The sequence below is a fragment of the Peromyscus leucopus genome, chromosome 8b (genome assembly GCF_004664715.2).
Source record: "Peromyscus leucopus breed LL Stock chromosome 8b, UCI_PerLeu_2.1, whole genome shotgun sequence".
In the NCBI taxonomy this organism is placed as follows: Eukaryota; Metazoa; Chordata; class Mammalia; order Rodentia; family Cricetidae; genus Peromyscus; species Peromyscus leucopus.
The window spans coordinates 95492230-95517432 of record NC_051086.1 but is presented as its reverse complement, the minus strand read 5'-3'; the positions used below and the strand labels follow the sequence as shown (position 1 = coordinate 95517432).

At 52.3% G+C, this 25203-nt stretch overlaps 1 protein-coding gene across 1 annotated transcript; it reads right to left on the bottom strand.

Moving 5' to 3' along the window:
- Positions 1-465: 465 nt before the first annotated feature.
- On the bottom strand, positions 466-17356 carry Tbx21 (T-box transcription factor 21). Its single transcript, XM_028869126.2, is given in 8 exon segments — positions 466-1644; positions 1647-1747; positions 1941-2002; positions 2124-2282; positions 4097-4218; positions 4536-4690; positions 16868-17328; positions 17330-17356. Coding segments are annotated over 8 exon segments (1602 nt in total). The 3' UTR covers positions 466-1129.
- Positions 17357-25203: the final 7847 nt, after the last annotated feature.

Below are 25203 nucleotides of genomic sequence, written 5' to 3'. Positions count from 1 at the left end.
CAGCCCCCCCCCCCATGTACTAGGTTGATTCATAAGAAATTGCTAGTGTTTGGATGATCTTGACCTGGAAAGAATGGCAACGTCACATCCTAGCCCCTGCTTATGCCTTTAACACTTGAACAAACCTAGAAATGGGGAGTGTAAAAATGCAAAGATAAATCAAGAGTCCTCTCTCTCCTGGGCTCCCCTCCCACCCAGCCCAGCCTTGGCCTGCCTTTCCCCAGGTGCTGAGCAGGCAACACAGGCTGAGGGACTCCTTGGTCACAAAGACACCTTTGGTCACACGTGGCAGCATGAACCATCATCCGGAGTGCTGAGGAGCAGACATACTCTAACTTAGTTTATCCCTAAGTGAGGTCATGTTCCGTTCCTAACAGTTACCCCCAAAACAAGAGCCAGGGACCAGCAAAACCTCCATCCTCACACCCCCTCCCACCAGCCACAGAAGCAGGACAGACTCACCAGTTTCATGTTTATTTTCAGAAAGTGATGAAAACAAAAGAAATACATCCAGACATCACTCTCCCTACAATAAATAGCCTCCCCATCCCAAAGAAATAAAAAAGGAAAAAGCGTGTGTGCACACCAGTTCAAAGTGACCTCTCTCGGTGAAATGTGCACCCCCCAAGCCTTTCCTCTGCACCCAGTCTCTTGTCTCCTCACAGGTGGACCCAGTCCACCCAAAGTCACCTGAGTCCTCTCTCGGTTCCTGGTTGGCTGGCTGTTATAAAAATCCACGGAACACAGGCGAGAGACTAACAGTTCGAAGTTGCTCTGCAGGGGACAGGGTAATGTCTCCAGTCCTGGCCTCTCCCCGACCCTCCCGCCAGAAGCCATGAAGTCCCTCTGGGGCCCAAACTCTCTGGAGTCCATTTTCCGTTCTCCACGGAACCATCGGTCAGAAGCAGCACCAGGTACGTGACTGTAGTTCGGGCAGAGGAAAGGGCAGGGGACAACATTCCTGTCACATTTCCTTGTGGGCCAGGAAGCAACACGCGAAGGCCAGAATCCTTCTTGCCCCTTGTCCTCCCCCAACCAATCACTACACGGGGAAGGGATGGCTCGGGGCTTCTCGGCCCCGTGTCTGTTTTCTAAGTTAGTCGGCGCCCTCCAACCCAGTGGCATCTTCTCAGTTGGGAAAATAGTTATAAAAGTGGCCGTCGGTTTCCTTATCAAAAGGAGAAGGGGCCCCAGCAGGAGAGGGGCTGTCGCCGCTGGAAGGATAGGGGGATATCCGTCTCCTCTTAGACTCGCCTTCGCCTAGTCCCGAGTCGCTGGGCTCCTGCCGGAGAGGGGTGACCTCAGTCCACAGCGAGGGGGAACCCTGTTCCTCCGGCCCCCGGCCGTCTGAGGATCCCAGGCCAGGGTCCATGGGCAGAGTTCGCATGGGGCGGAACCAGCCCGCTGGGCTCATCTTGGGAGGGTACTGAGGGGCCACCGGCCAGCCAGCTCCGTGGGCCAGGACTTCTTGGCCGCGGTAGTAGGGCACGGTGGGTCCGGGGGCAGAGGGCAGGAATGTGGGCTTCATGCTCACTGCTCGGAGCTCGGCTTCATAAGTGTGTTCCCGAGGTGTCCCCAGCCAGTAAGGCTGTGAGACCATATCCTTGGGTTGGCCGGGAAGGTCGGGGTAGAAACGGCTGGGACGGGATACTGGTTGGATAGAAGAGGCGAGTAGGGGTCTCCCCCAAGCAGCTGGCAGTTGGGTCCAGGCGGAGAGGGAACACTGGTGTCAACAGATGCATACATGCTAAAAACAAAACAACAACAAAACCAAACGGAAAATGAGAAAACAAGTCACAGGCACAGCTCTTCCTTCCCTGGTCCTCCCTCCCTGGCCTGCCTGCGCCCCAGACCCCCAAAGCAGAGACAGGACATGTTGGCCACTGATCTACGGTCCCATCTCAGAGAGCCCAAAGACAAGCTGAATCCAGTTCACTTACGACTCAAAGTTCTCCCGGAATCCTTTAGCAAAGGGGTTGTTGTCGATTTTCAGCTGAGTGATCTAGAGAGGGGAAATAGAGTTGCCTGAGTCTGAGGCTCAGGGACTCCAGCCCCCAACCAGAAGGCTGTGATGGTCCCCTAGCAAATGCCTGTCCCCAGGCCCCTGTTGCCCCAGCCCTCACCTCGGCATTCTGGTAAGCAGTCACTGCAATGAACTGGGTCTCTTGGAAAGTAAAGATGTGTGTGTTAGAAGCATTGCAGACGGCCTCCGGCTCTCCCTCATTGACCTCCACGATGTGCAGCCGGGGCTGGTACTTATGGAGGGACTGCAGGACAATCATCTGGAGAGGGAGTGAGGTGATGTCAGGGTCCGGGAAGGAGCTGGAAGTTTCCTCCTGACCCCACTGTGGTCTCATGACCGGATGCATTCACCCACCAGTGACTACTAGCCCTACAGTGGGACTAGAAAGAATGCTTGAGGACCTCTTGTGCCTTTACCCATCCTGCACCATGCAGCTTCTCTTTGGGGCACCTAATCTAGCCTCTTGTGACTTTCTTGATCCTTCATGTCAGTGAGACCAAGGTACTAGCGCTGGAGGTCATATGTGCACACGCATGCCTCTGTGTGCTTGTGTGTGAGCAAATACAGATGGAGGCTGGGGGACAACCTCAATCACCGTGCACTTTTTTTAAGACAGGGTCTCTCACCCTGTCTCGGAACTCACCAAGGAGGCTGGTTGGCTAGTGAGCCCTAGGGATCCACCTGTCTCTGCCTCCCCAGTGCTAAAATTCCTGGCTCATGGCATTACAGCTTTTCTTCTCTTTGTTTAACAGGAATGGGTTCTAGGGATGAGACTCAGGTCCTTGTCTTTGCAAGGCAAATGCTTTACCAACTGAAGTCTCTCTCTAGCTCAAGATTAAAAAATAAATAAACAGGATTGGGCATCGGACAGTGGTGGCGCAGGCCTTTAATCGCAGCACTCAGGAGGCAGAGGCAGGTGGATCTCTGAGTTTGAGGCCAGCCTGGGCTACAGAGCAAGTTCCAGGCTAGTCAGAAGTACACACAGAAACTCTGTCTCAGGAAAAGACAACAAAACCAGGATCGAGGCTGTAGGGGTGGTTCAGCCGGCCAAGGCACTTGCTGCCAACCTCGGCAACCTGACTTTGATCCCTGGCAGCCACGTGATGGAAGAACAGACAACTCCAGCAAGTTGTCCTCTGCCTGCTCCCACATCCACAAACACAGCATAGCACTGGTGCACCCCCACAACAAAATCAATAAATCTGTTCAAAAAAAAACAAAACAAAAAGCCTCGATTGTTCAGTGTGAGGATACTTTGTATCCACTCTCTGGGACTCTGGGACCCACCAAGGTTACAAATCATGATCTGGTGAAAAAGCCCCCCAGGCTGGTTTGGCCTGTGCTGACCTGAGGGTAAGCCCTGCCAAAGATCCAGTGTCCTTCCATCTCACTGTCTTCCCAAGGTGAATAGGAAAGAGCCAGAGTTCAGAGAGGAAGCAAAGGTATGGGGCGGAGAGTAGCTCAATTAATAGGATGCTTGTCTAGCACGCACCAGTCCCTGGGTGCAATATCCAGAACCATACAAACCAGGCTTGTTGGTACATGCCTGGAATCTCAGCACTCAGGGCTAGTGGCAGGGAGATCAGAAGTTCAAGGTCATCCTTGGCTGTGTAGGGAGGAGAGGAGAGAAGAGCAGAGGGGAGGGGAGGGGAGGGGAGGGGGGGGGGGAGGGGAGGAGAGGGGAGGAGAGGGGAGGGGAGGGGGGGGGAGGGAAAAGAGGGGAGGGGAGGAGAGGAGGAGAGGGGAGGAAGAGGGGAGGAGAGGGGAGGAGAGGGGAGGGGAGGGGAGGGGAGGGGGAGGGGGGGGGGGGGGAGGGGAGGGGGGGGGGGGAGGGGGGGGGGGGGGAGGGGGGGGGGGGGGGGGGGGGGGGGGGGGGGGGGGGGGGGGGGGGGGGGGGGGGGGGGGGGGGGGGGGGGGGGGGGGGGGGGGGGGGGAGGGGGGGGGGGGGGGGGGGGGGGGGAGGGGGGAGGGGAGGAGAGGGAAGAGAGGGGACTCCAACAGCACAGAGGGGTCGTAGGAAGTGTCAGAGGAGAGGTTCTCAGATTCAGGGGCAGGTGGGGCTGACAGTCCTACCTGGGTCACATTGTTGGAAGCCCCCTTGTTGTTGGTGAGCTTTAGTTTTCCAAACGAAACTTCCTGGCGCATCCAGTGGGCTCCGGTGTTGGGGGAGTCTGGGTGGACGTATAAACGGTTTCCTGTGGACAGTGAACCTTATTGCCAAGTAGCCCTTGAACAGCCCCTGGAGATGTGGGATTTTGCTTGTGCTGAGAGGAAGGCGAGAAAGATGCAGGGAAGGGACGGACAGGCTGAGCCGCGGCCACCGAGAGCAGAGGGCTGAGCCGACTGTCCTCTGCTGAGTTAGAGAAGATCTGACAAGCCCAAGGCAGGCTGAGGAGGTGTATGGCCTATAGAACCCAATCTTCCGCCTCAGGGGCAAGAGCTTGAGCAACCCACCAGGGGGCCCCCAGCCCGGGAGGGAAAGCATGCCCACCGCTCCGAAAGGGGGTCGTACCTGGCATGCTGCCTTCCGCCTTGCCACACTGCACCCACTTGCCACTCTGGTACCGCCAGTGGTGCTGGTCCACCAAGACCACATCCACAAACATCCTGTAATGGCTCGTGGGCTCCAGTCCAGCCACAGTAAAAGAGAGGAATGGGAACATGCGCCTGTGGGGAACAGAGAAGCCCCAGCGTCCATCAGCCCCGTGGCCAGTCACCGGTATGCATGCGGTGTGCACGCGGTGTGCACGCGGTGTGCTGCCTCCAGCCCCCACCTGTCCAAGAGCCAACTGGCAAGTGTACCCCAAGTTAGCCTGTCAGTTGTTAAATGTAGATGGAACAAAAATTAGTTTGTAGGGCCAGAGAGATGGACTCAGCGGGTAAGAGCACATACTGCTCTTCCAGAGGGTTCGACATCAGTTTTCAGCATCCACATCAGCGGCTCACAACGGCCTGTGACTCCAGCTCCAAGATTATCCCATGCCTCTGGCCTCCACAGATGCCTGCATGCACAGACACACACAGACGCACATAGAAGCACACACATACACACAGAGGCACTCACACACACACACACACATACACACAGAGGCACATGCAGGCACACACACAGAGGCACACACAGAAATTATTAAAAATAAATCTTTTTAAAAATTAAATTGTACTAGCTGGGTATGGTGGCACACACCTTTAATTCCAGTACTTAGGAAGCGGAGGCAGGAGGATCTCTGAGTTTGAGGCCAGTTTGGTCTACAGAGTGAGTTCCAGGACAGCCAGGGCTGCAGAGAAAAACCTTGTCTCAAAAGCAAAACAAAACAAAACAAAAGTGTACAAACCTAACAATTACATACATTCTAAAAAGCCACGGCATTCGCTCCTCGAGTCTCCTTCCGTTTGTGCTGTGGCCTGAGCTTGAGGTTATTTGTGTCTGTTGTACGAGGTAGCAGAGGAGAGACAGCTGTGCCTCTCCCCCTGCTCTGTGTTCAGGCCCTGTCATGTTGGTAGCCTGGAATCAACCACGGTGAGCGCATTTACACCCTGGGAATGGGCAGACACTATAAATCAGTGCCTATCTTTTGTAGGGCTGATGACTTGATGTGTGCCCGGCAAACACTGAGTACATCCCACCCTGTAGACTCTTGAGAATGCTTTCCTCTCAAAAGATCAGTGACTAGATATTTATCTGGAAACCACCATCTCTAACATCAAGATGCTTCCTGTGTGGGCCAAGGGCACCAGCCAACTCTCCAGAGACGGCTCCCAGAAGGGTTGGGCCTCAGTTCCACGTCTCCACGGTGACTCTTCCACTCTGTGCCCTGCACTGACGCCGTACTCACTGACCGGCCCTCCCTGTACCCCCACATCTACAGAACGGCCTGCCCCAAGCCTGGGTCTTCAGGAACTCAGCGACACCCCAGGGGTCCAGACGACTCTAATGGTCCTCCTGCTTCAAGTCGTGGGTCCCAGCGAAAAGGAAAGTTAGTGTGCTGGATCCTGCACCGTCCCCACCGCTCTGGGGTAAGAGTCAGCAAAGGAAGCCCTCTCTTGCAATGGCCTCGCCACCACTTCCACCAGCACTGCCCCCGTTATCGTGATCATTACAACCACCCCCCTATCACAACCGCCATCACCCTCACCGCTATCTCCACCATCGCCTTACACCGTCTCCACCATTACAACCTCCAGTGTTGCTACCTCACCGCTTCTACAACCAGCACCGTCACCATTACCTCTCCACGACTACAACCGCTGTCCCTGGAGCCATCACCTGGCTAGCTCCACCACCTCCCCATCGCCGCCATCACGCCAGCCAGCACCTCCCCATCACCGCCATCACTCCAGCCAGCACCTCCCCATCGCTGCCATCACGCCAGCCATAATCTTAACCATCCAAAAATTCCACCATGTCTTCTGACTCTCAAGCCGCCACCTCCATCAAAGCCACCATCACTCCAGCTCTAAGTACCACACCCACTGTCCCCATCATAGCCACAGCCACTGCCTTCTTGTCTGACGTCACGGCATCTCGGCTTTCATCACCGCCATCACGACCACTGGCCTTCCGTCACCACCACCGTCTCTTCCATCCACTTTAAGCGGCAGCCTCAGAGCCATGACCAGTTCCAATGGCTGAGCTCCTTCTTCACGCCCCAGCAGACAGGGCAGGGTTGTCAGAACAGCAGTGGCAAACCGTCATTGGATGTCCCTTCACATCCCTCCTCCCAGGGGGCCCTAGAGGATAGGAAAGCACTGGTCTCTCAATCAAGAAACCTGCAGACTGGACTAGCCTTGAACTCCTATAGATAAGGATGACTTTGAACTTCTGGTCTACCTGCTTCTACTTCCAAAATGCTGGGATTACAGGTGTGCACCACTACCCCCAGTTTGTGTAGTGCTAGGAATCCATCCAGGACTTAATGAATTCGAGACAAGAATCCTACCAACTTAGCTACATCTTTAGCCCAAGAAATAAATATTGAAAAACTGTGGGAGGCCAGGCGGCGGTGGCGCACACCTTTAATCCCAGCACTCAGGAGGCAGAGCCAGGCGGATCTCTGTGAGTTCAAGGCCAGCCTGGTCTACAGAGTGAGATCCAGGACAGTCTCCAAAACTACATAGATAAACCCTGTCTTGAAAAAAACAAAAAAGAAAAAGAAAAACTGTGGGGTGGCAGCGGGGGCGGGGCCCGCGGGGGAAATATTTTCAATCCATTTCTCTCACTAACTCATTGTAAGGTCACTCAGATCACAGTCTCTAAAGCCGGAGAGATGGCTCAGAGTGGTTAAGAGCACCTGCTCTTCCAGCAGATGCAGACTTGGTTCCCAGCACCACATCAGGCAGCTCGCAAGTGTCTGCCATCCCAGTTCCGGGGCATTCAACAGTCCATGGCCTGCATGCATATGGCACATAAACTCACAAAAGCACACATACACATAAATAAAAATAGATGAGTTCGAGGCTAGCCTGTTCTACAGAGTGAGTTCTAGGATAGCCAGGACTACACAGAGAAACCCTGTCTCAAAAGACAAAACAAAAAATTAATTAATTAATTTTTAAAAATAGGAAGCAGGGTGCAGTGGCTCACATCTTTATTTTATTTTTGAAACAGGGTTTCACTATGTACCTCTGGCTGTCTTGGGACGCGCTATGTAGACTGGGCTGGCCTCAGACTCACAAAGATCCACCTGCCACACCTGGCTTGGCACTTTAATCTCACTACTTTGAAGGCAAAGGCAAGTGGATCTCTGTGAGTCTGAGGCCAGTCTAGTCTACATATCAAGTTCCAGGACGGCCAGAGTTACATAATAGAAAGACCTTGTCTTAAAAAGGGGCGCCCCCCCTCCCCTCGGGGATGTGTGTGTGGAGAGATGGCTCATCAAAAAAGAGCACTAACTGCTTCTCTAGACAACCTGGATTCAATGCTCAGCATCCACATAATGGGCCCAAACCACCTGTAAGACCAGTTTCAGGGGATCCAATACTCTCTCAGGTATTAGGCATGCATGTGGCGCACATAACATCCATATACATATGGTTCACATTCATATATGCTGACATAACATCCATACACACACACACACACACACACATATACATACACACACACACACACACACACACACACACACACACACACACACACACATATGCCAGGCTTTAATCTCAGCACTCAAGGAGTGCTTCTCATATTGTGACCAGCTCTCATTCCAACTTCCTATTCTAAAGAAATAGAAAGGAATATCTTTTTTGGTAGCGCTAAGTATAGAATCTGGGGCCTTGTGCATGCTAGGCAAATGCTCTACCACTAAGCCACACCCCCAGCCTCAGAACATGTTTAGCAATCCTCTATTTATACACTAGCCAGTTCATCAAGCAGTCCTTTGAGATATAAAATGTTCCTCAAAGCTTTATACTGGAAGACACTGAGGCTTGTAGATGGATGTTGATGACAGTGCCACACTACTGTCCCTCTGTCCTACTCTTATCCTCCTAGTGGGTGACAAGAGACACAGGAAGGTTGTGGGCGAAGCCAAGGAGATGGGAAGTCTTACTTCTACTTAAAAAGATGGTGAGATGTTGTGCAATCATGAAGACCTGAGTTCTCACTATCCACGTTACAAAAGGAGGAAGAGGAGAAAGAGAAGCCTCATATGGTGGCATATAACTATAATCTAAGGACTGAGGAGGCAGAGACATTTAGATTCTTACGGTTTGCCAGCCAGCCTAGCCTACTTGATGAATTCCAGGCTAGTGAAGACCCTGTCTCAAAAAAAATAATAAGCCAAGCGTGGTGGTGCACGCCTTTAATCCCAGAATTTGGGAGGCAGAGGCAGATGGATCATTGTGAGTTTGAGGCCAGCCTGGTCTACATAAAGAGTTCCAGGACAGCGAGGGCTGCATAGAGAGATTCTGTTTCAAGAAAGGAAGGAAGGGAGGAAGGGAGGGAGGGAGGGAGGGAGGGAGGAAGGGAGGAAGGAAGGAAGGAAGGGAAAGAGAGAGGATGATGACTGAGGAATGACTTGCTAGGTTAACCAATGGCCTCCACACACGTGTGCACACCTGTACATGTAAACACACACACACATACACACACGGCTAACACTACAGTAGAATCCCCAAATAACTCCCTGATTTACATATGACTTTGCTGGGAAGAAAACAGTAGTGGAAATGGATGTGGTACCATATTTACCTCTGTAAAATTACTTGCCACACCACCTTCAGGGGACAGAGTCATGACCCCATAACTCTCTGCTGCTCCAAGGGCTAACTCATCTAGAGATGATCTGAAGGGTCGTGGGACATGGCCGGGAACAGAGTGAGTTCCAGGCCAGTCAAGGCTACAACAAAACAGTGACTCCTTTCAGACATCGGCCAACTGTCTGTAGGGTTGACTGGCTACGTTTTCCTCGGAGCAGGCAAAGATCAGCTCTGCATTTCTGCATAGCCATTTGCAAGTGGTTGTGTGATTCCTAGTCCATGGGTCCAACTTGGGGAAAGGGGGAGGAGGTCTCTGGATGCCTGAGAACATTTTGTATTCTGTAAGTATAAGACATTGCCAAAATATTTTCTGAGGTCACAACAGTAGTTGTCTCTGAGAGGATAATTTTTCAATAGCTGCCTCAGCATTGGATGGTACACAGTATATATATATATAATTTACTTATTTATTGCAGAGGGCATGGCACACTTGGGGAAGATGACCTGTGGGAGTTGGTCCTCCCCTTCACCATCTGCGGGTTTCAGGTATAGAACTCGGGTCATCAGCCTTGGGAGCAAGCAGCTTTATCCACTGAATCATCTTGCTAGCTCGACATCATCCATTTTGTTACAACAAACTATTCTGCTTTTTTTTTTTTTTTTTTTTTTTATTTTTTGAGACAGGATTTCTCTGTATAATTTTGGTGCCTGTCCTGGATCTCACTCTGTAGCCCAGGCAGGCCTTGAACTCACAAGAGATCCACCTGCCTCTGCCTCCCAAGTGCTGGGATTAAAGGTGTGCACCACCATCTCCAGGCCTATTTTGCTTATTTTTTAAAGAAAGGGTCTCAGTATGGAGCCCAGGTTAGCTTTGAATTTAACGATCTTCCTGTGTCTGAGTGCTGTGATCACATACATGCACCATGAGTGTGCCCAGATTTTAAAATAAGTGGGTTTTTTTGTTTTGTTTTGTTTGTTTTTTTGCTTTTTTAGATCTGAAAAGTTGAGCTAGGAATGTAACTCAGCATAAGAGTGTTTTGCCTAGCACCCATGAGACCCTGGGTTCAATATCGCACCACCAATAAAAATTTAGGAACTGGAGAGGTGGCTCAGCAGTTAAAAACACTTGTTCTTGCAGAGGACCAGGGTTCAATTCCTAGCACCCACATGGTGGCTCACAAGCATTCCAATATCCTCTTTCTGACCTCTGAGGGTACCAGCCATGCACACGGCTCATAGACATACATACATGTGAGGAAAACACTCGTGCACATGAATAAAATAAATTTAAATGAAAAAAATCTAAAAGGTTAGTGGGATATAATGGCTCCCACCGATAATCCCAGCACTTAGGAGGCTGAGGAAGAAACTGTGCCTGTCCAAGGGCAGGGCACCCTGGACACAGAGAGCTCCCGGCTAGCTACAGAGTAAGCCTCTGTCTCAAAAATAAAATAAAGCCGGCTGGCTGGTGGTGGCACTCTCCAGCACTCCAAAGGCAGAATCAGTTGGATCTGCGAGTTCAAGGCCAGCCTGGTGGTCTACAGAGTGAGGTCCAGAACAGTCAAGGCTGTTACACAGAGAAACCCTGTCTCAAGCCCCCTCCCAAAATCATTAATCATAATCATTAAATAAATAAATAAATTAATAATAATAATAATAATAATAATAAAGTAAAAGGCTAGAGAGATGACTCAGTGGTTAAGGATACTTTCTGCTCTTGCAGGAGACCTGGGTTTGATTCTATATGAGCTCATAATGGCCTGTAATTCCAGTACCAGGGGCTCTGACCTCCAACCTCCATAGGCTCCCTCACACCCATAGTTAGTATATACACACACACACACAACACACACACACACACACACCAAAAATTATATAGATATTTAAAAAGTAAAATATTAAGTTAAACCATTAATTACAAGTTGTGAGGGTCGGGAATACGGAGAAAGGAAAAAAGCGGCAGCTGTGGCGCCACCGAACACGAAGCCGAACACGAAGCCGAAATTGCCTTTGCCACCCTGGCTTCACATTACTGCAAACTGAGCTACTTAACAACAGCTCTCCCCAAAGTTATCTTAATTATAATAATCAACCAATCACGCTTAGAAAAAGCGGGGATTACCAGCAATTAATACCCACCCACACGCCCACGGAGACCCGGCCTCTCTCCCTTACTGAGAATATCAGCTGTTTGTATTTACCACCCCATTCACAACACACACCGCACACAGAAACACTGGCCCGGCCTCTATGCAGCACTCCCAGGTTGCTCCATCTCCAAAAATACACAAAAGGGACCCCAGAGTCTCCTTTTTTTTCTCTCTTTCTTTCTTTCTTTCTTTCTCTCTCTCTCTTCTTTTTTCTTTTTTTCTTTCTTTTTCCGAGACAAGGTTTCTCCATGTAGTTTTGGTGCCTGTCCTGGATCTCACTCTGTAGACCACGCTGGTCCTCGAACTTACAGAGATCCACCTGGCTCTGCTTCCCAAGTGCTGGGATTAAAGGCGTATGCCACAGCCACTCGACTTCTTTTGTCTTTTTAAAATACCACCTTTAGCGGTGGCTCATGCCTTTAATCCCAGCACTCAGGAGGCAGAGGCAGACAGATCTCTGAGTTTAAGCCAGCCTGGTCTACAGAGAGAGATCCAGGACAGCCAGGGCTACACAGAGAAACCCTGTCTTGAAAAACAAACAAAAAGAACGAAAACAAAGAAAAAAGAAAAGCCTTACATTCTGTTATTTTTATTTTGTGGGTTTGTGTACGTCTGTGGGTGCACACGGGCACGGAGAGATCAGAGGACAACCTGCAGGAGCCAGGGCTCTCCTTCCGAGTCGGTCCGGGGATCTGAACTCAGGCCATCAGGATGGGCAGGAAGCTCCTTCACTGCTGAGTGGTCTCTCTAGCCCGCCCCAAATGCTTGCTCGTCTCCATTTCCCTCTCTGAGCCCCACTTGAGTGCCTACATCTTCATCACCCCAGGCATCATCCACCTCCCCTCACTGGTAATCTAATGCCACAGTGCTACTGAGCCACACCAGTAGGTGGGTCCAGGGTGGGTGGGAGAGGAAGGACCAGGGACCGGGTGAGTCAGCCAGGAGGAAAGGCTGAGGGGCTGTGGGTGGGTCTGGGATGGAAGAATTTTTCAAAAAGAAAGAAGGTCTGTGGGTGATGTGGTGGTGACTCGCAGGTCACTGGAACCACAGAGGGACAGGCCAGCCTGCCAAAGGAGGAGGACAGAAAGGAAGCTGCCCTGAGCCCAAAACTCTACAGCAAAAGGAAACAGCCCTGGGCTGGCCCGCTCACCGGAGCTCAAGCCGAGAAGACAGCAGAGGCCGTGGGCTTGGTAGGGCTGAATTTTTTGACGGTGGTGTGTCCTGTCTTCTTCCCAGGAGGGAGCCCCTGGGAACCTGATCCAAGGGGAGGCATCACAGGAGAGGATGAGCAGCCACGGCTCCCATCCACCAGGGACCCGGATCTAAAGTGTGAGGACCACCACACACACGATGCAAGCAGACTCTTAGGAAACACTCAGAAGGCATTTAGGGATTTCTTTTTCAGTTTTGCTGATGGTATTTTATTATTTGCTTGTTTGTCTGTTTATTTGTTTATTTACTTATTGGTGTGTGTGTGTGTGTGTGTGTGTGTGTGTGTGTACACATGTATGCATGTATGTGCATGTCCATGTAGAAGCCAGAGGACAACCTGGGGTGACATTCCTCAGGCACTATCATTTATTTATTTATGTATTTATGTATTTATTTATTTATTTATTTATTCATTCATTCATTCATTCATTCATTTAATTTACTTATTTATTTATTTATTTATTTACTTGCTTACTTATTTACTTATTTACTTATTTGGTTTTTCAAGACAGCTTCTCTGTTTAACAGCCCTTGCTGTCCTGGAACTCACTCTGTAGACCAGGCTGGCCTCGAACTCATAGAGATTTGCCTGCCTCTGCCTCAAAAGTGCTGGGATTAAAGGCGTGCGCCACAAGGCCTAACTGATGTTTTCTTAGTATGGGTTCTGGGGCTCAAACTCCAGTCCTCATATTTATAAAGCAAATACTTCACTCACTAAACAGTCTCTCCAGCCTTGGTTTTTTTGTTCTTTCTTTCTTTCTTTTTTTCTTTTTCTTTTTTCCTTTTGCAGATGGTGGTGGTGATGGACAGTACCCATGTGCCACGGTGCGTGTTTGGAGGTCAGAGGACAATTTGTGAGAGGGAGTTCTCGCTTTCAACCATGTGGGTCCTGGAAATCAAGCTCAGGTCGACAGGCTTGGCAGTAAGCGTCTCTACCCACTGAGCCATTGTGCCAGCCCATTATTTTTTTAAGTTCCATTTTCAAGCCAAGCATGGTTGCAGTGCACACTTGTAATCCCAGCATTTGGGAGGCGGAAGCAGGTGAATTGAGAATTCCAGGCCAGCCTGGATGACGTGAAGTAAGACCTCGTCTCAACTAAATCAACAAAAATCCGCTTTCAGAGGAACATACGGATTCAAGGCAGGAAGATCACCAATTTCAGGCTAATTTTGATTGCATGGCAAAAATCCTATCTCAAGATAACCACAACATGATGAATGCCTTTAATGGCAACACTCTGGCAGGGCAGGCAGATCTCTGTGAGCCTGGCCAGCCTGGTCTACAAAGTGAGTTCCAGGACAGCTGAGCCTGAATAGTAAGACCCTCTCTCAAAAACCAAACAAAAACAAATCAAACAAACAAAATAACCACAGGGGGCAAAAAAGACCAATACTGAACATTTTTTAAGCTAAGCCTGCTACATTTTTCTACTTTTAATTTTAATTTTGTTTTTGCTTTGGGGGGTTTATTTGTTTGTTTGTTTTTGTTTTTTGGAGGGTTGTTGTTCTTGTTGTATTTCTTTTTCTTTTTTTCTTTCTTTGGAGCTGAGGACCAAACTCAGGGCCTTTCACTTGCTAGGTAAGCACTCTACCACTGAGCTAAATCCCCCCCCCCCCCCCCCCTTTTTTTTTTTCAAGACAGGGTTTCTCTGTAGTTTTGATACCTGTCCTGGATCTCACTCTGTAGACCAGGCTGGCCTGGAACTCACAGAGATCCACCTGCCTCTGCCTCCCGAGTGCTGGAATCAAAGGCGTGTTCCACCATGCCTGGCTTTCTACTTTTTTATAGTGGGATTTGTCAAGATAAACAGCTGCTTAAGGTTGTGGCTCAGTACCGGAGTGTCTGTGTCTGCACAGCCTGCACAAGGCCCTGGGCTAATTTTTAGCATAGAAAAGAAAAGTAAATTAATATTGGTTCTTTGAGACAGCATGTCAACCAGGCATGGTGGCACATACCTATAGTCCTAACACTGGGAAGGCAGAGATAAAGATCTGGAGTTCAAAAGAAGCCTTTGCTATATAGCAGAGAGAAAGAAAGAGAAGAAAAAAAAAACCTCATTATGTAGCACAGGCTAGTTTCCAGTTATGGGTATCACCCCTCTGTGCATTATTATCACAGCTTTCCTAAAAAATATGTCTAGCAGACACTAGGCCCTGGGTTCCAATCACAGCCCTAAAACAGAAAGGGAAAGGAAAGGAAGAAATCCCAGGTTGGTCCAGTGAAAATTCTGCAGTAGGAAGACACAGGGGAGGAGGCCGTGGGAGTCCAGACAGGGACAGTCAGAGCGTGCCTCTCCTAATGCCTCCCCTAACAGCTCACAGACAGACAGGCCCAGCCAGCCAGCCAGCAATCACTAAGTTCTGGCTGATGCTGACCACCCCATCCCATCAGACTGGAGGAGCTGAGGCCTGACAGTGCATTGGGAAGACCTGGCCAGGCCCCAGGATGAGAAGGACTCCTGCTCCTGACACACCACAAAGCACAGAGTTGGAGGTCCCACCTAGTCTGCTGTGTGGGAGTGTAAGCTGCTGGTTATCCCTGCGTCTCTCAGTGTTCGTAACTGTGAAATGGGGAGAATGCCTGGCCTGCCTAACCCACTGTGAAATAATGAAAGCATGCTGGGTGCCACAAAAGGCCTTCAGACGGTGTAGGTGGCTGTTTCTACTCGTGGCTGGGGAGACTGGAGAAAGGAGCAGACAGGTACCATCTCAGCCCTAGTCCCAGCTTCACCAGCTGCGGAACCTCAGAAGAGTCCCTCGCTGTCTCTGGGCCTGTTTCCCTGTCTGTGCAGTGAGCGGCAGGAGTGTCTGGATCCTTCCAGTTCAGACACTCTAGGACTAGAAACCCGGCCAGTGCCTGGTGACACCCAGAGACCGGTCTGGGGAGCAGAGAAGAATTATCAGAAGGCTTTGGAGATGAAGGGTGGGCCGTAAACAAACACATGGTTTATCCTCGGTTCATCCCAGTGAGAAAGAACAAGTCAGCAGCTTGAAACCAGTTGAAGCTGGCAGCTAGGTCCCTCCACCCGCTACAGACATCATCTGCAGGGAATATAGTCTAGCAATGCCACTTTGGGGCTGAGCAAGAACCCCACCCTTTCAGTCTCTCAATTACTTCCTGAGTCTCCATCCCGACACCCCACATCCTAACCCACTAACGGCAAAGAACATATAGAGCCCTGGCTGGTCTCCACTGCCTCTTCCCAGAAGACACAGAGGGTCCACTCGGGTATTGCATGCTCAATGACCCCTCACAAACTCAAGTTTCTCTTTCTTTCTTCAGCAAAGAGACTCCATCCGGAAGCAGCAGGCTGAGCTGCAAACCTTACTACTGAGGCAACAGCCCAGGGGAACCCTCCATCTTCTCCCAGGCTGGACTGATGAATAGCTGCGTTAGGATGTGAGCACATTTTTAGGGACCAGCTTCAAAGCTTACAGTTCAGGACTGGACACCAGCTGGGACTGGTTCTGAGTTTGGCCTGTTCAGGATGTGGGCATTTGTGCCTTCATACGTTTTCCTGTCCTTACCTCTACACAACACACACACACACACAACACACACACACACACACACACACACACACACACAACACACACACACAACACACACACACACACACACACACACACACACACACACACACACTCCTTTCTCTCTCTCTCTCCCCTCTCTCTCTCCAGACATATGATATCAAAGTAAGACCGGAAAAGAAACTTGGCGACCTTTTCTCCATGTCACCAAATCCCAGTCTGTCCCGCCACCACCCCCCCCATACACCAAAGCTACCCTGAGCACAGCAGCAGCAAAGAAGACACCGAGATCCCAAAAGATTCTGTCCCCAACACTTCAGTTTCCCATACCCAGGGACTGAGAAGTGGCCAGGATCTGTCAGGCCCTGAATACTCTCTCCCCACACTGCCCTCTGCGACCCCAGGCAAGGAGCAAGTCTGGGACCCTCCGGTCAACTCTTGGTGAAGCAAGAGTCACCCTTTCCTCTGCACCAAAGTAACTTCTAATCGCGCCCACACCACCATCTCTGTCCTTTTTTGATCTGACTGTTGGTGTGATGCCCTCGGCTCCGCGGCTCTCCAGAGCTTGCGGCGTCCTCACTGCTATCCTGCTTTCTCCTAAGACTGAAGCTCAGACTGCGAACACGAAGACTCAGCAACGTGCAGCTTCAGAATTTGAAGAAGAAGAAAAAAAAAAAGAGCAAAGTCCTTGTTCCGGCGGGCCACTGAGGCCAGACCCCCGCCTGCTCCGCTCTGCGCGCGCCACACTCACCGTCCTTGCTTAGTGATGATCATCTCTGTCTGGTGCTGGTTGAACTTGGACCACAACAGGTGGTTGCTGAGCGCGACTCTCAGCTTCCCCGACACCTCCAGCCCCGCGGGCAATGCGTAGTCCTCTCGCGGCCCTGGGTAGAGCCCGGCACGCGGGTCCGGGGCTGCATAGCCATCCCCGGGCGGGTAGCCCTCGGCACCCGCGGGCGGCGGGAAGGGCTCGCCCGGTCCAGGGAAGCCGGCCGCCTGGGCCCGGGGCGGGTAGGCGTAGGCGCCGAGGAAGCGGCCCGGGGCGGCAGGCACCAGGGCGCCCCCTGAATAGGGCGTCCCCAGGCTGCCACCTGCACGGCGATCGGTCGGGTCCTGTGCGCCCGGCTCCGGATAGAAGAAGCGATGCTGCTGATCCGCTCCGAGTCCCCGGCCCTCGTCACTCGGCATCGGCTCGGTGCCGGTCAGCATGTCTTCCGCAGCCCGGCTCCACGATGCCCATCCGCGGCGGGCTGGGCGCCTTCCCGCAGCCGTCGAGGAGGCCAGAGGGTGTGGGGGCAGGGGTGACGGGGGGGGGTCGGGGGTGGAGTCCGGGGGAGGAGTGGAACGCCACTCGAACCCGGGCTGGGACGCCTGGCCCTGAGCGCGCGTTGGGGAGACGCGCAGCGGCTCCGGGGCTCCCTCTCCAGCGGACCGCTGTTACTAGCGGCGCGGCGGCCTTCGCTGTGGCTTTATGAAGCTCCTTGGGTCCCCTCACCCCGCCACCTCGGCCCCGCCCCGCCTCGCCCCGCCCCCTCGTGGCTAATACAGCGCGAATTCGCTTTTGGTGAGGACTGAAGCCCCCCTCCCCCCCCGAGTGGAGACCAGTAAGTCTCCGTGCGCCCCGAATCTGGGAGAGTCAACCTGCCACCTGAAACTCGAGCGGGTTCTCTCCCCAGGAAATTCCGCTCATCCTGGAAGGTACAGCAAAGGCCCTTTCCCCAGATGGGACCATCTGAGCATTCTCAGGGCTCTGGCAGGCTCGGAGCTACTTAGACTTTACATAGTCAACAGATTTTTGTTGCTGCCTCCTCTATGCCCAGGCTCTGTGACTTTGCACGAAATGTTTGCCTGCTTTCTTTTGGCTAGAGCCCCCTCATCCCAGGCGGAGGATGATATTTGTCCCCCTAGCCCAAGGGCTGATTTGAAAGCTGTTGGACAACAAGCTCCCAAAAGCATTGCACCCAAAGCAGCCCACCGCGGGCTGGGCTGGCTGAAATGCTCCCACAAAAGCTCGTTCACGTGGCGAAGCAGCCAGTTAAAGACACGGGAAGTAGCGCTTCTGGCTGTCAGTGTTCAGAGTCCCAGGGCTGACTCTGCCTGTGTGTGATTCGGGTGTGTGGGACCTGGGTAAGTCACTTCCTTTGCCTGAAAGTCAGTCCCTCAGGCCTGATGGGGTAGGCTGGGGGAAATAAACATTCGTATTGGGGGCGGGGGGCTGTGAACCTTACCCCAGCGGCTCTGTGTGCTGCATTTTCCATTCTGTTAGAGAGGAAGCAGTGGCTAGCAGGCGCTCAGAGCTGGTTGATAGCCCAGCGCACGCTCTGATGGAGGAGTGTCCTTCCTCCACCGTTCTATTCGGCTAAGGTAAGCCACACGTTTTGAGAAGTATCCCTCTTCTCCCAGTTGAAAATGAACCCCATTGGGAGTTTTCTTATGAAAGAAAAAAACATCCTTGGGGGCTGAGGATGTAGTTCGGATGAAGGAGTGTTTGCCTAGCTTACACACCAAGCTTTGGTTCCATTCCCCAGCATTGACCAGATGGGGCGTGGGGCCAAACCCTGTAATCCCAGCACTTGAGAGGGGAGGTAGAGGACCAAAAGTTTAAGGTCATTCTCCACAATTTGGGCCAGCCTGGGTCACGTGGGATCCTATCTCAAAAATGAGTAAATAAAAATCAAAGCATCATTTAAAAGTTATATATTTAGTGTGTGTATGTGTGGGCATGTGTGCATATTCGGAGTTCAGAGGACAACCGTGTGGAGTCAGTGCTCTCCTTCTGTCTTTTTGTGGGTGCTGGGTCTCGAACTCGGGTCATCAGGCTTAGACAGCAAGTGCCGTCACCTGCTGAGCCATCTTGCTGGCCCCAATACTAAGCCATCTTTGTATAGGAAATCTAGGCAATGCAGAAAAGCAAGGTTATACAGATTACCCCCAGTTCTAATTGCCCAAAGCAGACAGTATTAACATTTTTGAAAGAACACCCTTCCAGATGTCCCTCCTGTATAGATCCTCCCTGTGTTTCTGTCTTTGCACGCTCACATGCACACACACACACACACACACACACACACACACACACATCTAATATCATACAAATATTGAAGTCTGTTTTGTCACGTGGATTCTTTTTTTTTTTTTATCAGTAAGGTGTAATGGATTCTTTGCACGTCAAATATATAAAGATTTACATTTTAAAGAATGTTCCGGAAAAATACTTCCACATAGTTTTATTTGGTTAAAAGGGTGACTTCTTTCCCTCACCTCTGCTCCACCCCACTCCTCCCTGGGGGTGGAGGGTGACCTCATCACTACATTTCTGTCCCAGCCCAATAGGGCTTCACCCATAGGGGCCCAGAGGGACACTCTCCTCTCAACTAGAGCTGAACCAAGAGGCAAGCTGGCAGGTGAAGGTGAAGTGAGGGACCCCAGGAGACGGCCATGACCCAGGGAGGGTGGGGGAGAGACAACCAGTCATCTCTTGAGAATGGGCCTAGATATGTGATAGCACCAGGAATTGAGGTCTGGCCTCCTCCTCACCCCCTTTCCCCTGTTCCCCCATGCCTGAGAAGGTGGAGTGACCCTGGGACCCTTGGCTACCTGTTGTGAAAAGATTGGCTTCTAAGATTCATCAGAAAGACTGATTTCCCCAGGAAGGAAAGATTTTGAACACCAGGCAACTTCTCGGGGGAACATTTTTAGTAAGTGTCCCATAGTGAAAGGCCAGATGAGGTCTCATTCCTCAGTCCTGCCCCTCTTCCATGCTGATCCTCAAGTCAAGTGATGCATCCCCCTGCTTCAGAACAGAATGTTCTAAGCTCCCCCAAAAAGCTGTGCAGGGCAGAAGGGACTATGATTATCATAGCTGGGTGGTCCTGGGAACATGTCGCTGGAAGAAAGGGGGCCTAAGCGTGGTCTCCCCATAATCCGGTGGGTTCATGGAACCTGCCTTATTAGCCTTAGATTCCTCACCATCCTCACCCCCCCACTCCCTCTAATTTCTTCCACCCAAAAAAGAAAGTGCTTGTGAAAAGCGGGGGCTGAGTGGCCCTGGTGTCACCACTGCCAGTCCCGCCCCTCTGCCAGCTTGGGTGAGAAGAAGAGCCCTAGCAGTGACACCTCCTCTTCCTGCTGCCACCTCACCCCCTTCCCGGTCCCCAGGGTTAGAGAGGTGGGAAGAGAGGCTGGAAGAGAGGAGGCCCCATGGGATCCCCTGTCTTCCCTGTGGCTGCTGCTCCCAGCCCCTCTCCCATTCCGCCAGCACATGCTACCCACAGGCTGGCCCTGATGGGGAAGGAGTGAAGAAACAGGACGGGTACCCAGGGTGGACCCAGCCAGCATCCCATTGCAGAAGTCAGTCTGGATGGGTACCATGGGAGACAGAAGGCTTCCAAAGTCACACAGCCTCTTTGCCACTGAGCTAGGGCTGAGGGTCCGGTGCAGACTCCCAGTCCAGTGTTCTTCCTAGAACTGCCAAGGGCTGGGGTGTGACTTAGTAGCGAAGCACATTCCTGACATACCGGACATGTGTAAGAGCCTCAGGTCCATCCCCAGCACCACAGACAAGGAAAAGTCTGATAGTCCCCTAGAAAAGATCTGAAAATCGGGGACCCGGGAGAGGCTGCTGCTAAATGTGACACTGGCTCTCCGCAGCCTGTGGCGTTCTCCAGGTGTTCAAGACTTCTCTCCAGTCTGAGACAGAGTTCCAGGGGCTCCCGCAAGGCCACACAGCCCCATCATCCCTCTAGGCCACAACATAGTCTAGCAAGCTGTCATGTGGATTTCTGGGACTTGCTCCTAGACATGCCGATTCTGGGGCCTCACACCCCCCTTCTAGGCCCCCTCCTCTTCGTTTGCCATCTCCAAGTCAGTGTGCCAGAAACTCGCAGTGCCAGGGACTAAGGGATGGAGGACGTTGGAAGCCACACTGGCTGCAGGCATTTCGGAGTCCTGGTCAACACTCTAAACCCAGATGGCTCCTCTCCTGGGCACCAGCGGGCCTTGTCCTCTCCTGAACATGTGCAGGGCCAACCCCACCGTCCCAGGGGTTCAGCAAAGGGAAGAAACAGATTGAGCAGGGACGGGGGGTGGGGTGGTGGTGGTGGTGGTACAGCCAGTGGCTCAGAGCTCAGGGCACCGGGAGCCAAGTCTCTGCCTTTGGAACCCCAGAGGCTAGAACCGTGTGTGAGGCAGGCAGAGGAAGGCATATGCCGGGCTCAGGATCTGCTCATGAAAGATCAGAGTCAAGAAACCATGAAGTCAGATACTTAACTATGACTCAGTGAGAAAGTCTCAGGCCCCAGAGCGGGGAAGCAAGGAAGAGGTGGCCCGAGAGCAAAGACCTCAGAGGCTAAACGCTTTGGGGGGTACCAGAAGCCCAAGATTGGAAAATGGCATCTTCCACAGGGGGCTTGGTGGGAACCCCCCACCTCAGCCGCACTAGCCAGGTGATTGACTGGTTTCCTCGTCAGAGAAAAAGACTCTTGGGCTGGAAAGGCTAAGAGCCTTGACCTGAGGCAGGAGCAGAGCGGAGGCCCAGGCTGTGCGGAACCGTCCATCCGCCTGTCTTTTGCTTTCCCTTCCCCACCCTCTAGCTCAGGTGGTTGCTCCACTCCACAAAGGGCCCCTCACAGTCACCCCAGTCCCCTAGAGCCTTGGGCCAGAAGAGAACTCCTCTGTCAGAAGACTGGTCTCAGGATGGATAGGCTTGCCTCCCTCCGGACCCCATACACTGTTTCCCACCCCCACCCCCACCCCACTCCACCCCCACCCCCATTCCCCTAGGGCTGTGATAAACTAGGTCCTGGGAACTCTGGGGACTCAATTCGGGATCAGTCCGACCCCAAAGGCTCCTAGCTAGGTAGATGACCATGGGCCCCAGACTTGTCCAGCACTTCACCAGACTTGTCCAGCACTTCAGCCCACTTCGCCCCCCCCCCCCGGAAGCAGACTGGCAACCCGTCAGCTCGTGCATGGACCGGTTACTGCCATGTGCACAAGCATGCCATGCAGAGTCTCACTCAAGACCAGCCCGCAAGCCAGGCCCCACCTCCATCCAGCTCTACTCCCACATCTACCCAGCCTACCAGAGTCCTCTGGGCATCTCACTCTGTTATCCGCCCACCCTGGAGCCCTCCCTGCTCTGGGTCCAGACTGCCAGTCCTTCAGAGAGCATCGCTGTGGCCGGAACCATCGGATTAGCAGGGAGGGGGCAGGGCAATGACAGGCACCTGGAGAGCACACCCCACCCCCCACAGTGACAGCTGCAGGAGGTCGGAATCCCCAGCACCCAGCACCCAGGGCTTACTCCAAGGTCAAGGACTCCAGGATCTCATTCCTGGGCTGGGGTCACTCTTTGCCACTCTGAACACCTCTCCAGATGGGTAACTTTTACCCTCTGGTCCTAGACACCACCCCGTCCCGCGCTGCTGTGCCCCTCCCCTAAGTTTCCCATTGCTTTCCACCGGCACCCCAACCTTAGGGATGAAGGTCCCCTTAACGTTACCACAGGAGCAGCCTGTAATCACAAGGATTGTTAGGGTACTGAGGGTAAGCATAAGCTTTGGAAGGCCCTGGGGGAGATGGTGCCTCTTCCCCCCAGGGAATCTGGCAGGCAGGCCTTAATCTCAGCAGGAAGCAGGGTCTGGTTACCAGGGGTGGGGGTGGGGGAATGCCAGGGCCTTGGGTAAAGGGAGCTGAGCCAGGGCAAGGGCTGGAGAGGTGGCCTTAACTCCTGTGTAGCTGGGCTCCTCTGTCCCCTATCCCTTCTTACACATAGCTTCTGGAACAGTCCGGCCAAGCCCCTTATGCTTCCCATGGGCTAACCTCAGGGCTCTGGCCACAGACATCTCCTGCTTGGGCCCTGATTTCTCCAGGCCCCTGAGCTTCCCTAGAATCTATCTGCCTGTACCTGTCTTTGTATTTTTCTCTGTATCCTTCCTTTCTTCCTTCCTCCCTCCCTTCCTTCCTTCCTCCTCCCTCCCCTCCCTCCTCCTCCCTCCCTCCCTCTCTTCCTTTCTTTCTTTTTTGAGACAAGGTCTCACTATTAAGTACTGGCTGACTTAGAACTAGGTAGACCAGGCTGGCCTCGAACTCACAGAGATCTGCTGGCCTCTGCCTATCGAGCGCTGGGATTAAAGTTGTGTGCCACCATGCCTGAAGCTTTTTGAGTTGGTGCTTCTCCGTCTTGTTGGTTTTGGCCTGTACATGTCTCTAGGTCCTTGTGTCCTAGCGTGCCTTGGCCACATCTACCTCTACTTCTGGATCTATCCAACCACTCCATCTTGCCAGCCTTGATGGTACTTGTCTATAATGCCAGCACTTGAGAGGCAGAGGCAGGATGATGAGGAATCAAGGTCATCCCCAACTACATATCAAGTGGAAGGCTAGCCTGGACTACATGATACCCTATCTGAAAAATAACTAAAACCAAAACAACAAATACACCTACTGGACTGAACATAGGGTCTCTATTTGTCTGTCTTGGGTTCCTGTCTGTCTGTCCTGCATCTCCAACTCTGTCAGAGTCTCAAGGTCAGTCCAACTCTCAGGGCCCTACTGCACATCTGTGGATCTGGGATGGTGCCTCCTTTGAGACCCTTGGCTTTGCCCTTCTTGCTAATGTGACAGGATAAGGTGATGTGGGGCAGTTGGTGACCTGCCAGGGAAGGAGGGAAGAGGGACAGCAGGTACCTGTCAGGTGAGAGATCAAGAAACTGCTCAATCAGTTTCTAACGGCGTGTGGAACAAGCTGTATAGCCCCAGGCCTGAGGATGGAGCTCATGGGGGACACAGGGTGGTGCCTTGCTCAGGGGGTAAGGACTGAGTTATATAGAAACCAAGGTGGGAGTATGGTGTCACATGCCTGGAATCCCAGTCCTCAGGAGGCTAGGATAGAAAGATTCTGAGTCCCAGGCCAGCCTGGGCTACACCGCGAGACCCTGTCTCAAAAATAAAAACGGAAAACAAAAAAACCAAAACAATGAAAAATGGACTGTTGGGCCTGAGTAAATCTTCACCCCTGCTGCACACACTTGCCTTCCCAGCACGGGAGGGAGACAGGAAGGAGAATTCCTGGAGCCCAATGACCACCAGGCAGTGTAGCCAAATGGGCAAAGTCCAGATTCAGTGAGAGACCCTGTCTCCAAAAATAAAAGTGTGTGTGTGTGTGTGTGTGTGTGTGTGTGTGTGTGTGTGGTGAGTGTGTGTGTGTGTGTGTGGTATGTGTGTGGTGTGTGTGTGTGTGTGTGTGTGTGGTGAGTGTGTGTGTGTGTGTGTGGTATGTGTGTGGTGTGGTGTGTGTGTGTGTGTGTGTGTGTGTGTGTGTGTGTAGTGGCGGGGTCTAGAGACACGGCTCAGCAGTTAAGAGCACTGGCTGCTCTCGCAAAGGATGGAAGTTTAGTTCCCAACACCCACATGGCCGCTCACAACCATCAGTAACTCCAGTTCCAGGGGAACCGACACCCTCTTTTGGCCTCCAAGGGCACCAGGCACTCATGAGATACACGCACACATACATGCAAGCTAACACTGGCACACATTACACAATAAAATCTTTAAATAAATATGTATGGAGGCACAGTTGAGGCAAACAGCTAACGAGGACCTGCGCACACATGGGGAGAAACTGAAACAGACAGAAAGACAGACAGGAAGCTCTGGGCTCTGATCCTAGCTCCCCCACCAGCCCCACATGACCTTGGACCTGTCCCTTTCTTTCCCTCAGTTTTCTGCCCTGTAAAATGAGACACTTGGCAGAGACCATCCTCTACAATCCCGTGAGAGCCAGAGGGACATCTCTAAATTCAGGTCAGAAGTCTGGTACCTTTCCTGTCCCTAGAGGAGATGCCCCAAAGTCCCTTCTAGTCCAGACCATCAGTCCTTGCGTCTGCCGTTCAGCACCACTAGGGGCAGGACAGAGGAAAGAATGGAGGTTAGACAGCAGGAAGGACTTCCTGCCCTGTCCTGCCCTGCAATAGGAGAGGAAGGAGGTCCTAGCTTCTCCCAGCAGCAGGCCTCCAGGGCCCCCTCTCTTGGGGCTGGGGGTAGAGTGGCAGGGGTGGGGGGCCACTCAGCAGCTGGGTAATTAGC